General features: G+C 39.9%; 1 protein-coding gene across 1 annotated transcript in view; it reads right to left on the reverse strand.

The window, feature by feature from the left end:
- The window catches only part of CNTROB (centrobin, centriole duplication and spindle assembly protein), a 1846056-nt gene that overhangs the window by 1744695 nt on the left and 87279 nt on the right, over positions 1-14082 (reverse strand). The window contains exon 2 of the mRNA XM_044077286.1: positions 3215-3299. Coding sequence (XP_043933221.1) covers positions 3215-3299 — 85 coding nt within the window. The remainder of the gene's footprint in view (positions 1-3214; positions 3300-14082) is intronic.

Consider the following 14082-nt stretch of genomic DNA (forward strand, 5'->3'; position numbering starts at 1 on the left):
AGGGTTCATACGAACAGAAACCCTGTCTTTATGGAACAAAAAAAAAGGAAGTGAAGAATCAAGAGCTTGTAACTCTGAAACCTTCCTTGTGGAAGTAACTGCCACCAAAAACGGAGTTTTCCAAGATAAGAGATTCAAGTTAGAAGTAGCTGAAGCTTCAAATATAGGGCTGCAAGAACCTGCAAAGCAAAAACCAAGTCCCTGGAAGGAACTGGATCCCAACATAGCAAAAAGGTACCCTTGTGGAATGTCTTTGAAATCTTGAGGTAACCCAGAGGCACATTATCCCTGCCAACATGAAAGTTAGAGAGCCGCCATTTGAACCTTAATTGTAGAAAAACTGGAACCTGACTGAAACAACTTGGCGAGAAAATCCAAAACAATTCCAAAGAGGCAAAGAAAGGGTTGAGTCCCTGAGATTTTGTCCACAGAACAAACCTTATCCATTTACTGGAATACACTTTTTTAGTGCTTTTGAGGTGAAGATAAGATTGGGAGGATCAACACCTGGATGAGAAATGAAATCTCGAATGGGATTCAGACCCAAGGGGGTACACTTCAGAAGAGGCCAAAAGAAGTGAAACCACACCTAAAAAGGCCAAAATGGGGCTATGAGGATCATAATATTTCTGCAGCAAGCTACCTTCTGAAGAAACGTTACCAATCAGACTGGGAGAGGAGTGTAAAGTCCCAGGGGCCAAGCAAACACCACAGTTTCCGTTGGTGACTGTCCCAGAAGAGGAACTGTGGAGAAATAGCAGCTGCACTAGGCATGGGACAGGGAGGTGAATAGGTCACAACATGGAGTGCCCCAGAGCTGACAAATCCAAGCTGCAACCATGTGTGATTTAGGGACCACTTGTGAAGCAACAGAATGCTCCTGCTGAGGCTGTCGGACAGAATGTTGGATTCCCCTGGGATGCGCACTGCCACCAGAAACCTCTAAGAAGAAAATCGCCCAATGCCAAACCCTCATGGCCTACCAACAGAGTGAATAAGAACGCATCCCCCCCCTTTATTGAGATATCAGACAACAGATATACTGTGCATCTATATTGCAATCACAGTTCTGGAAAGGGCGTCCTGAAGTCTGCATTGCAAGGAGGACAGCTATCATTTCCAGAACACTGATGTGAATGTGGGTCTCTGCAGATGAAAAGGACTATCCTCCCTTAGAAATTCCCCTGCCAACCCAGGAAGGAGGCATCTGTGCTGACCATGGCTGAGAGGGAGGTGGATGACCAAATGGTCTCCCATTGGTTACTAAAGCAAACTGCAACCACCAGTGAATATGGTCATGACACACCTTCGACAGCTTGTTTTGAGGCTTTAGTTGTAAATTGACTCCAGCAGTCCAGATAGGTCATGTTTCAAGATATTTAGGAGGAAACTCAGGATATTGTCTGTGCCCACTGAGGCTGTGTTTTTGGCTTTAGCTGGCGCTGCCATGGCCTGCTCCCTGCTAGTATTTGGGGGGAGGGGTTATGCTAGTAGGGATTTCATGGGGGGGGGGTAAGTGGTGGGTAAAGTTTGAGCTGAATTTGTCAGCCAGCATATTGGCTACATCACTCTACTCAATGAAGGTGGTACCACTTACCACCAGTTCAGAACACTGCTGTTACACTTACGGCTGAGGACATAGCTGTAGAAGGCCTCATGGTTGTCTTTAACCTGAGAGGCTATCTTGAACTTGCAATTGCATTGTTGGATTTAATTAGTCCTCTTACTTTCCTGTTTAGTTTTATTAGTGAGCTCATATCATTATCAGGCTTGCTATTTCAGACTTTGGCCATGTCTTTTTTCCTTTTTTAAATACCTTGTTAAGGTTAGGTTTCTACCAATGTGATTTGTTTTGGACTTGCTTCTGGTAGGTACAACAATTTCTATGCAGTCATTTACACGGTTGTACAAGGTTTCTATAAACAATTCTTTACAGGCTGCTGAGAACTCAGGGATTTGGAGGGGAACTGAATTTTGAGAAACTGTTACTGAATAGAAACTACTCTGAAGCAAGCTACATCCCAGCTGTCACAGGGTTTGCTGGATTTCTCAAGCTAATTTTTATTTTGAATGTGACTGACTGCTAGATATGTTAAGGGACTATCTATGATGATGTGTACATGGGTGAATTTTACACAGATAGATTGCTTACTTATTATGTAGCCAACAAATACAAACTGAATGACTGTAATAACCTAGTAATTTATGCATGTATACTGATTAGTTTTTTCCTCCTTGCTAACCATCAAGCTTCTATATTAATTGGTTCTCCTGTATCCAATGGCAGGCAGCCAACTGCCTAAGCTATCATGCATGCAGATTTGAATGGCATTAACTCCTCCAGTGGTTGATGTGTGCACTTTTATGATCCAGTGGAGTATCCTGTGCTGTCCCCACCCACTACATCTATCTGTGTGCGTGCACACACATTCCTACACACCTGCTCCCCCAACCCTCAAGAGGTACAGTTATCAGCTTTGGATCAGTAGGCTGAGATCCCGTGGTCATGTGGCCACTATGAACATGCAGGCCTCTGCTTGCATATGACCAATCAGCAGACAAGGAACACCATTTACCCTCCCTTAGATGTGTTTAGCTACTCACTTATATCCTCTACTGCCCTGTCTGACTCATCCAGTACCAGAGCTGCTAATCAGTCTTGTATCATTTGGATCATAGGTAGGATTTTATCCCTCTACCCAACAGAGCTAGAAGGGGGATATATGAACAGCCTTAGTCAGGATTTATTCTTTTACCACAGAGTAGTAGTTGGGGTGCAGATGAACATCACTTTGACTACACATGAAGACATTTCAGGCAGTTAATTTATAAAACTTAAATGTTTTTCAGTCAAAGAGTTATCAAGAAACTCTTACATTTTTACATAAGTACAATTCTGCTTTTACAGAAGCGTATTCTCTACCTACAGAATTTCTGAGTACCAAAGGTTACAGGAATTAAAAAAAAAGTTTCCAAATATAGAAAATAAACAAGCATACTATCTTGCACAAGTGTTTCATCCTACAAGTTTCGGGTACTTTGTAAAATACAGAATAATTCTTTCTTGAGATTCACATGCAAAAACCTTGTAGGACTAAACTGCCTGCACAGACAGTATAACCCAGTTATTGTTCTTCAAACAGAAGAAAAAGGTACAGTTTTCCCATATGGTAACGTAAACACTTAAATCAAGTATACATAGGAGATCACTTACTGAAGCGGTTTTCTCGAGAAACTTTGAGCATGCTCTGCAGGTGTGACCGAACAGTTTCCATGTCAGAGATGTGTCGTGACCGGCCCTAATTCACAAAACAAAAACAAACAAGTCAGCCCAACAATATTCTCCTGTGTCATTGGCATGATGTCCTTACACACATAACAAAACATCCAAACAGTCATACATCTCTTGCCCTCTATGGGAGGTTTGGTTATTAAAACAGGTGTCCCACTTTAATGGTACAGTTAAGATGGATTATTTCATGTCCACTGAATAAAAGAATCCTAGACAATAATACATGCTCATGAAGAAACATGAAAACAGTTAAAATTGGACTGATTATTTCACAGTTGTTGAATAAAAAAATCTTAGACAATACGAAACACTCATGAAGACAACTTGATGGCAGTTGGAAGGAGCATTCTCCAGGGTTCTATTCTAACATTATTATTTTCAATATACATTACTGCTCTACCAATGCCTGAGTCAAGCTGTTGTGCAAAAATGGCACAACATAACTATATCATACATATCATTTGATAGCAAGCATTTAAATATCCTCACAGAAAGAGGTGTTTGGCTTTGCTTCGTAGCTGTGCTGCCTTCACTGTGGAGTCCATCAATCTCTCCTTGTGTTTGCACTGGTTTTCTTATAGTACTCCAGTTTCCTCACACATCCCAAAATAAACAGAAGGAAGACCGGTGAGTCTAAACTGTGTGTGTCTGTGTCTTGCAGGTGTGTGGGGAGTTGTCTGTGAGTGGCATGAAAAAAAGGATTTAATACAGCAAAAGCGTTGTAAAGATCTGGAATAGCTTTGCCTATGGATTACCAAATCATCTGGTAGAGAAGATAACTGAAATACGTGAGATGCACGTGTTTGTGAGACTGTGGGGCTGGGTGGGTGTACAAATGTATACTGGTGTTTGTGTCCTTCTGGATGCAACATGGAAGAGACTTCGGAATCTATTTCTGTTCCTTAACTTGCCTAATAAACTCTGTAGAGAGTTCATGGAGTCACTGCATGAGTCAGATGTGACTCAACAGCACAGGATAGATGGATAAACAGAATCAGGGAACTGTTTACAGTAGGGGAACAGCATAAATGGGGCAGCTCAAATAATCTACAAATTTTAAGTATAGAAAGATTTAGCAAAAAGGATGGATAATACAGTAATCTTGGACTAACACACAGACTCTGTAGCTGGGCTGAGACGAAGATGACCAATTTACTGACCTATATTGAAGTAGAAATCCCTTCTGGAGAAAAGAGGTCAAGATGTATAGAATGGTGCAATCAGCATTCTGGTATCCAAACAGGACAATGAGATGAACAATAAAACAGATTCCAATGATGAAAATCAGTATGCAAGGATTATTGTACAGTCAAAGGGGTAAAAATATACTTCTTGGAGTAAAGAAGGCTGACGAGGACAGGATGTTAGTTTATAAGGCATCTAAGGAGAGAATGACACGTGAATGCACTGTGTTACATCCTACTGTGCACTCCTTCACTTTCAGGGATGATCATATCAAAATAGGGATCAGCGATTCTGAAAAAAAAGGATATAATACAGCAAAAGGGTTGTAAAGATCTGGAACAGCTTTCCCTATGGATTACCAAATCATCTGGTAGAGAATATAACTGAAATGCATTACTGGATCAGTACACAGGACAAATATGAACTCTGAATTATAATGGCACAACCCCAAAGTCATGAACTGTGATGCCATTCTGCTGGTAAAGAACCAGCAAAATACCAGTACTGAACACCTTGGAACTCATGTTTAGCACTTTTGTCCAATATCTTTGTTCTGAAGAAGTCCAACATTGGACAAAAGCACTAAGCAGGAGTTTTGTGACGTTCAATAGCGATATAATTTTTTTGTTGTTGCGGTTTTCTGAATTTTGATATACTGACTACTTGCTAGTTAATATTGCTGATTTTCTAAATGAAGCAGAAAAAACACCTTACCGTGTTCTTTGTCAGTAATAACATTTTTTAGATAACAGCATGCTTTATGAAGTATTTCTGAAACAGCCTCATTTATCATTACATGTAATAACAGGCCTGATTTTCTGCTGAAAGTTTCATATTGAGCTGTAAAATGTTCTTAAAATTCTTGCTATGGCAGTTTAGATTTCTACCAGACTTTTCATTTTGTTGCTGTTAGCCATGCATAAAACGAAAGATATACATGTACCATAAAACTAAATCCTCATTGGCTTCCTCTGTACATTTCAACTGCTGGTATATTGGATCAGACTAGATCAGAAGCCAACAACTTTTAGATTCCTGGATCCAAAGCTCAGGCTCCTGCCCTCCACCCATAATTCCCCTTGCCATCAAAGTTCCTCAGATTGAGTGCATCTACAATATCAAAGGCTTTCCCTATACTTATACCTTTAGCGGTAGGACCTGACACGACAATGATGCAATTCCTGACTTTAAGTAAGACAAGACTCTTTAACAGGTACAGTACATTTAGTCGAGAGTCCAATAAGTGACAATATGGCGGGGGGGGGGGTGACGACAGAGATGTAAGGAAGAAGACAACACAGATCTAGCATTATGTTAAGTATATAATTTCATATCGATGTTGCCTTTTCTTTTTGCCAGAAGTTTTGGGACAGCGTCCCCAGCTTCTATAAGCCCCAGGAGGTCTCATGAAAAGATATTCTAGAAAACAATTGAGCCAAATGAAGCCCAGGACCTAGACTAACTCCAGCATATAGTGGGAAACAAATTTATGCATAGTGGATCAATTCATTCATAGTGGGCCAAGTAGCTGCATCACAGATACCAAATTACACTTTGGAAAAGGCTGTGGAAGTTGCAACAGCTCTAGCAGAATCAGTTTTAGGTTTGTAAGTTAAAGGCAATCCTTTAGCTTTATGAACAAAAGAAATATAGTCATTTGGATAATGTGACTTTTGAAGCACTATCTTGCAATTTAGTGTTAGATCAGGATAGTAAAGTCGGTCTGATTTCATTTTTAGTGCGGTGTAAACTGATGTAATGTAAATTGGTGATGAACATCTAGCAAATGTAAAGTATGCTCTTCTTTCTTGGAAAAATAAAATTAGGGAAGACTGGCAAGGTTAATGGCCGGATTCAGGGAAGAGTCAGAAGCCACCACGTGATGAAAATTAGGGCTAGTTCAGACCCTATCTTTGTGGAACACCAAGCACATAAGCTTACATGATATAGCCTGAAGTTCTAAAATCCTACTGCCACCTGATAAAAAAAATGTTTTCCAAGAAAGAAATTTTAGTTCTACCATAGCTGCAGGTTCAAAAAGGGGCTTAGTTAAAGCCCAAAGTAAGACACAGCAGTATCCCAAGGTGGAACAGGGTCTCTTGAGAGAGACTGAAGGAGAAAAGTACTCTGTAAGAAGGTCTTAGATAACTTCATTAACAAAACAGGAGTGAGATCCTCTCCCACATGAAAACAGGAAAGAACTACTGGCTGAACCTTGTTAGTGGACCAGCTAGCTCCTGCCTGAAACAAACTCACTAAAAAAATCTAAAGGAAATGTTAAAGAGGCTGAAAATGGCCTAGGCCTTTGCAAGAAGCTCAAATGGAAAATCTCTTCCACTTGTTTCTATATATTTTCCAGTAGCAGGTTTCCAAGAGGATGACAAAATATGGGGCACAGAGGAAGAAATCCTGGGGTTTCTAGCCATAACTGGAAACTTATAAAAATATAGGTAATTTTTGACGGTTTTATTGTTCTGAAGAAGTCCCGACCATTACAGTAATGAAAGCACAACAGATTTTTAATAATTGTGCTCAACTTTTATTGCAACCAATAAATTGTGAACAATTCATTGGGATTTGTTGCACCATTTTACGTGCTGTTGAGTGGTTTCCTTTGGATTCCTTTACTTTAATTCTAGGAGGTCTCCAGAGGAGACATCTTCTAGAGGAAATCTAGGGAAGGCCTCCCCTTCCTTCAAAATCAACATCCTCAGTAAGGGACTCCCTTTAGTCCAAATGCCTCCTCTTGCAAGAATACGTCCTATCTTCTTTGATGGTGGAAAGGTCTGGGGAAGATGCCAGCAGGAATCTCACCTTGTGCATTTTGTCGAGGCCTACTGAAGCTGACTGCCTTGAAGGGGCAGAATGAACTGAAGGAGAGTCAGGAACCCTCCACTCTGCACTTGAGAATTCTTTCAAAAGCCTTAAAAACCAAAGCTGAAACTGTTTTTGAAGGAGTCCCTGTGGGATCCAAAGAACCCAACAAAAGACCATTTCAAGACTTGATCCTGCCCAGCTCCAAAGTAGACACTACAGTCAAGTTGTTCAGAGCTGATGCAACAAGAGAATGGGATCAAACAACATCAACGTCAATTCAGACCCTTGAGCAACAGTACCAGCCACTCAGCCCTGGGACCCCTCAATGTCCAATGTTGTTGGAGTCATGCGGGTAAGAGTTGGTCACGGTCTAAAGACTGCAACACTGTCAGCTTCGACGAAGGTCTTCTTCATGGAATGCAGGGTTTCAAAACCACTGGAACAGACAGTCAGATCGGTGAAGGAGAAATCAGAAAGGGAGCTGGCAGAGGCAGGTCCCAGCATTTCACTAGTGGCAGGTACAGCTAGGATCCCCATCCGAATCTGGATCCTGAAAAACTTCAGCATCACCCTGTCTGCATCTGCTTCAGACAGGCTCCTTGATGACCATACCATCCTTTAAAGAAGCAGTAGATGGCAGCCTGGAGGACCTATGAAAGGACCTCTCCAGAAGACCAGAAGAGTGTGCGAACAGAGCAGAACAGGGTCGGGAGATTTCTTTTTAAGTTCCTTCTCATATGGTCTACCCCTTTCCACATCCTTTCACTTTTCCCTCTAACACTAAGTTTTTTTTTTTTTTTTTTTTGTATAGAGGGGAGAAAAAGGAACATGCAAAACACTAGAAAAGTAGCCAGCTAGCTGGAAACTAAGCACACTACTGCACTAGGACAAGAGGAAGAAAGTATTTCTAAACAACAAACTGCATTAGAATCACTTACCGGAAGAAACAGTGTGTCAAAGCACTTAGCCCTGGGAATACATCTGAAGCCTAGAGGTTCAAATGAAAGGGATTTCAGTATATTTAAAAGGAGCTGGTGATTAGCCATATCAAAAGCTTTACATAAATCTATAAAGACTGCAGAGGAAAGAATATCGTTGTTACGGTTTTTGTTAATGCAGTCTGTAAAGGATAGCAGGGCAGTGGTATTACAGTGGAATGGTCTAAATCCATGCTGACAGTTGGCAAGTAAGTTATTTTGGATAAGGTGGTTAAATAGTTGCTTATGGATGCAGTTTTCCATTATTTTTGTCAGTGGGGAGAGTAAAGCTATAGGACGATAGTTTGAAAAGTCATTGGAGTTACCACCTTTATGTAAGGGGATAATGTGAGAGATTTTCCAGATAGCTGTGATAGTTCCTTCACTTATGGTTCTGTTTATCAGTATGGAAATGGGATAGGCTATGGCTTTGGCTCCTTTTTGCAGGTATTCTGCTGGTAGTTGGTCAGCAAAGGGGGTGGTAGGTTTTAGTTTTTGGAGAAGAGAGCAAATGAAGGCAGTAGAAACAGATTGTAACTGAAATGATGGAAGTGGGCTAGTAGTAGAAGTTGGTAGATTTGAGGTACCTGGAGATAGTTGACTAGCAAGAGTTTGGATGGCATCTGTGAAAAAAGAATTGAAGGCGTTGGCAGTTTGTGTTGGATTCTCAGGGTTGGAGCCTTGTGGGTTAGGTGTGGTAGATTGACCTGGGTGTAGTAGTTTGTTAATGCTAGTCCAAAACTTTTGTGGATTATTTTGGTAAGTTTACTGTAGTTGGAAGTAAAAGTATTTTTTATCTACGAGGATAGCTTTTTTTGTAATATTTCTAAGTTGTCTAAAGTTTTGGTGGTCTGTAGAATTCTTAGTAGTGTGCCATTTTGACCAAGATTTGTTTCTAAGAAGGATTTTTTGCCTGGTAGCTATTGAGAGCCATGGGGCAGGTTTCGCCTCACTTCTAACAGAACGTGTCAAGGATGACTAAGAATGTGGAACTGAGGTATTCCACTGCTTCATCTAGTGGGAGGGAATTTAGCGGTGACCAATTACAATGCTTAAGTTCTGTTTGGAATAGTTCAGGGTTGAAAAGTTTTTTGGTCTGTATTGTCCTAAAGGTATTTGGGTAAGTTACGTTGGTTTTGTGTCTGATAATATAAGTGAGTGGTCACTTAGATCATCAGGGAGGGTTCCTACTTTGTATGTTTGAAGAGGAGAATTACTAAAAATCCAATCTAAGGTGCTTTTTTCGTTATTGGGTTTATTAATCCTGGTTGGGGAGGTAATAGTTTGTGAGAAGTCATATAGGTTAATGTGGGTGGTAGAGTGTACAGCACTACAGGACTTCCAGTCGATATTAAAGGCTCCAAGGACTATAGTTTCTTGTGGGAGATTAATAGACAGCCAGTTTAGAATATTTTCAAGGGTATTAATGTTATTTCCAGGGAGAAGGTAAATACAAACGATGTATATGGATTTACATGTGTTTATCTGAAATTTAGAAATGAGGATTTCATCATTATTGTACACAGGTGGTCTAAGGTTTGCAGTGGTAACTTGTAGCTCTGCTTTATAAAAGATTGCTACCTCCCCCTCCTTTTCTGGTTGTACGGTCTAATCTTACGATATTGTAACCAGGTGGGATGACTTCATTGTCTTTCACTGTGGGTTTTAGCCATGTTTCAGATAAACATAGAATGTCAGATAGGTGGACATCTAAGAGGGTGTGGAGGTGGGCAATTTTGTTGTTAATGCTACGTATGTTGAGATGTGCTATATAGAGTGAGTTAGAAGGTCTAGTAGGGGCTCGGTTACTAGCGATGTTATAGTTGCTTTGTTGAGTGGCAAGAGTATTGTTTGGGCCGGGGTTAGGATGAATGTCCCCATCTAGCAGGGAGTGGAGGTATATTCTATTTATAGGGTTGTGAAACTTACAATAACAGTAAAGTGATTTCCTAATATTTAGATTGATGTACTTGATGTGGGCCAGACTATGATATTTGGCTTGTAGGTAGCAGGGTCTGGATGGGATGTTGATGTAGTTTTGGGAGATGACTAGTAGTGGTGTGGAAGTGAATTTGGAGGGGAAGAGAAGGTTGGGGTATAATGGTTGTTCATAGGAGGTTAGTAGATAAACAATAGTTAGAGGAGGTAAGAGTGAGGCCAAGAGTAAAAGTTTTATTTGACTTGGGATGGGTAATATAGCCATTATCTTAGTTTATCTATAGTTTTGTTCCACTTCTTAAACTGATGTCACCTGGGATCACGGTCCCTAGTTTAGCAACATAAACAGCACAGATGTTTACCATTATGATATTTACATTTTTGTTACTAATTCTAAATTATTTGTTGGGGAATGGATGGCAAAACTGGAGCTTTTTTAAGAGCTACTGTTACGACTACGATATCAAGCTTCTGAGTTCCAAGACTAGTGGTTCCCATCTTTACAGGACCATCAAATCTTATCCAGTTTCCCGCAGTATGGAAGCCATAGAGTCAGGGTTGTTCCCAATACCTTGGTTCCTTTGCCAATTTTCTCCAGTAAATTCCAGACCCTCTTGCCTATTTTTTATACCCCTGATTGCAATTGTCCCTCTTGGTGAAATGTCATTTTGCCATTCTTGCGTTGGCTTAATATACTTCTGCTTTACAAATATAACATTCTATATGATGGTTATTCTCCTTTAAGACCTACAAGCAAAATCCTACAGTATTATTTCTCTCCCTTCCCTGTTTCATCATCATTATCCCTTTCCATTTTGATTTAAACATTCTGCCTGTGTTATGTATATGAGGCTTAACAGTGTAGCACTAAAGTATCCCTTTGAATCAGCTACTCCTAAACCACCTTGTTCTAAGAGAAGAATCAACTTAAACTCTTGTCCACTTCCCCTACATAATAAATTCCTTCAACTGTTTATTATTGGCCACAGCTTCTCCTCTGGTAGATAAAAATAGGCCTGACCTTTACATAAAACTCAAAGGACTAAAACATTTTAACTGCTTGTGTCTTACTATCAATATTTTGTTTAGTCTCTTCCTACACATCCATAGCTGATGTTACATAATGCTTTTTAATTCATACTGTTAAATACTTTATCTTGTCAGGACCCAATAAATATGGTTATCGCTGAACCAATTCACGTGTCGTTATATCCTTTACTACTACAACTCTTTTTTTAATTTTCATTAGTTTTATATCCTGAAAAGACCTGAAACTGTCTCAAAACATTCAGTAACAATGAAATGCCCTTTTCTGGATTTATCAAGCAGAAAATATCACCTGCAAACAAAGCTAAGTTTTCTTGATACCATACCATTTATATCATGAAATTTGTGAGTCCCTTATTTTCCGTGAAAGTAGCTCTAAATATATAGCAAATAAAAGGGAAACTTGACAACCTGCCTTTGTTCCCCTTTTCAAACACGGTGTGTTGAAGTGGACCCCTCCCACCTTAATTTCTTCATTTCAACCCTTCATATATCCTCCTAATGAACAATAGGTACTTATTTATTATCGCAACCACAGTGTGTCTGCATTCACCACAATCTCTGCATTCTTAGATGATGTAAACCAGAGTCTCTCTGTTTCATACTGTTATCTCGGTTTTCCATACTGTTTTAATCAACTTTTCTTCTTCTTAGGGTGTGTGACAATTGGGGAGAGATGGGTGAAGGCTGCCAGCCTAGTCAAATAGAATTTGATATACAATTCTGGCATTTGTAAATAAATGAAAAAATACAGGCATGTTTTCTTGAGTGTAAAAGAATACTGTGAAATGTGGAACTGCAAAATATGTGACAACATTGCACTCTACTGGCCCAATGAAGCATGTTGTGACCCTTTCATGTTAGAATTCGGCTCCAGTGAGTCTGGATGAAGGTTTCATGCCCATTGTTTTAGGCTAAAGTTAAGGGCCAGAATTTACATGTGGATGGTGCTTTACTGCTCTGGTTTCTGCTAGAGTATACATGTGGAATGTCTTTGTAAGTTTCTGAGCAGGTGTTAGATTGCTAAATAATGCAGTATGTGGCCTGAGAACTCAGACCAGGTGTCAAGATGATGAAATATGAATACTGGGAAAACCTAAGTGTCGATGTAATTCGGGAGGGCCTCAGCAGAGCTGTTGGTTAGTGTTTAAAAACTATTGTTCAGTGAGAGACTGGGAGCATTTTGACTTTGGAAATCTAACTCAGCACTTTGCCTTATGTTCACATGCAAGTTTTAGCACTGTGATTTCTTGTAGGAATAGTTATAGTAAAGATTAATTAGGTATTTTTCTTTGAAATCAGACTTGTACTACTGTATTATTTTAAGTGTCTGTGTGATCTCTGAACTCTTAGATATATCTGTGGGGTAGTAGTTTTGTCTTGTGTTTTAATTATTTATTATTAAATATTTTTAAAACCTTCTACTTGTGGCTGGTTTATGTAGAGATAAATTATGCTTTAAAGTACATTATATATTTATAGTTTTTACTGTCTAAACCCTTCCAATAAGCCTAGGCTGAATAGTCACATTACCATTGGATAATAATATTGCACAGTAATAACTGGACACCCTTTTAAGGGCCTTTTAGTAGCTGATGATATTAGCTGGGTGGTGGCAAGGATTACTACCATATGGTCTGGGTAAAGGGGCACAGCTGGAGAATCTGTGTCAGCCTTTCACAGCAGTGTCTGTGAAGTTGTATAAATACTTATCTCAAAGTGTGTGTGTGTGTGTGTGTGTGTGTGTGTGTGTGTGTGTGTGTGTGTGTGTGTGTGTGTGTGTTGTGTCGGCTACTTGGACAGGGACACAAAGCACTATTTGGACAGGGAGGGTACTGGAGGTTCTAGCTTGCCCAGCTAGGCTGAGACCTGGACCCTACAGCTGTGCCAGTGGGGAGTCTTATTGGGGACGTGGTGAGCAAGGGAGAAACCAGCCCCAGACTGACTGTGATCTCTGTGTGCACTTAAGGGAAATTGTACTTTCCTCTCTTCTATGAGACAACCTCCCTGGTGTTAGTGGTGAGGATTGAGGCTCCTTGATTGCTGGGCCAGGGCACTGTCGTCACAGGGTGTAAAGCAATACTGTCATAATCATGTTGAAAGCTTAAGCAGGCAAATTGCATGGATTTTTTTTTATAGTAGTATTGCAACCACACTAACATTATTGGTTGGCTGCTATGCAACTGCACTTTACTATGCTTTCACAGTTGGCTACGAATTGTTAAATTATTTAAGTGAAAAAAATTAGCTCCATTTAGGAAAGGGATTTTCGATAGAGAACTATGGCATTAAAAAAAAAAAAAAAAAAAAAACGGCACAAAAGTTTAAACATTTTTAAAATCCTTTTAACATTCTGTGTCCCCTGCCGTTTTAATATACGTCCCTTTTTTCAGATAACATTTCCCTTCACTCTCATTATACTTTACCTTATACCCAGTAAACAAACTACCATTTCTATGTTGCTTGCCTTCCTAGTGAGACACAAAGCCAAGTCATCTGTATAGGAGTGACAGACGTGTCAGCACTCATTCACAAAGAACATCTCCAGGCTTCTGTAACATCTGACAAACAAAATGTTAGTATGTTTTGTACCACTAGCTGTACCTTAGAGCAAAGTGCAAAGTTATAACTTGGACTCCACATGCAATAGTGAGGTTTTTTTTCATCGTACATTCTTTCTTTCTAAATGTTGACAAGCTATAATTGATCACTGCTCCGTATCACAACCATGCATTCTCATACACATGCATTCACAGCATTCTTGGCAGCCAGACATTTTCAGTTAAGAATGGAACATTGCTAAGAATGCTGTCATAATATAGACAC

The sequence above is a fragment of the Protopterus annectens genome, chromosome 7.part0 (assembly GCF_019279795.1).
Source record: "Protopterus annectens isolate FY-2018-M chromosome 7.part0, PAN1.0, whole genome shotgun sequence".
NCBI lineage: Eukaryota > Metazoa > Chordata > Ceratodontiformes > Protopteridae > Protopterus > Protopterus annectens.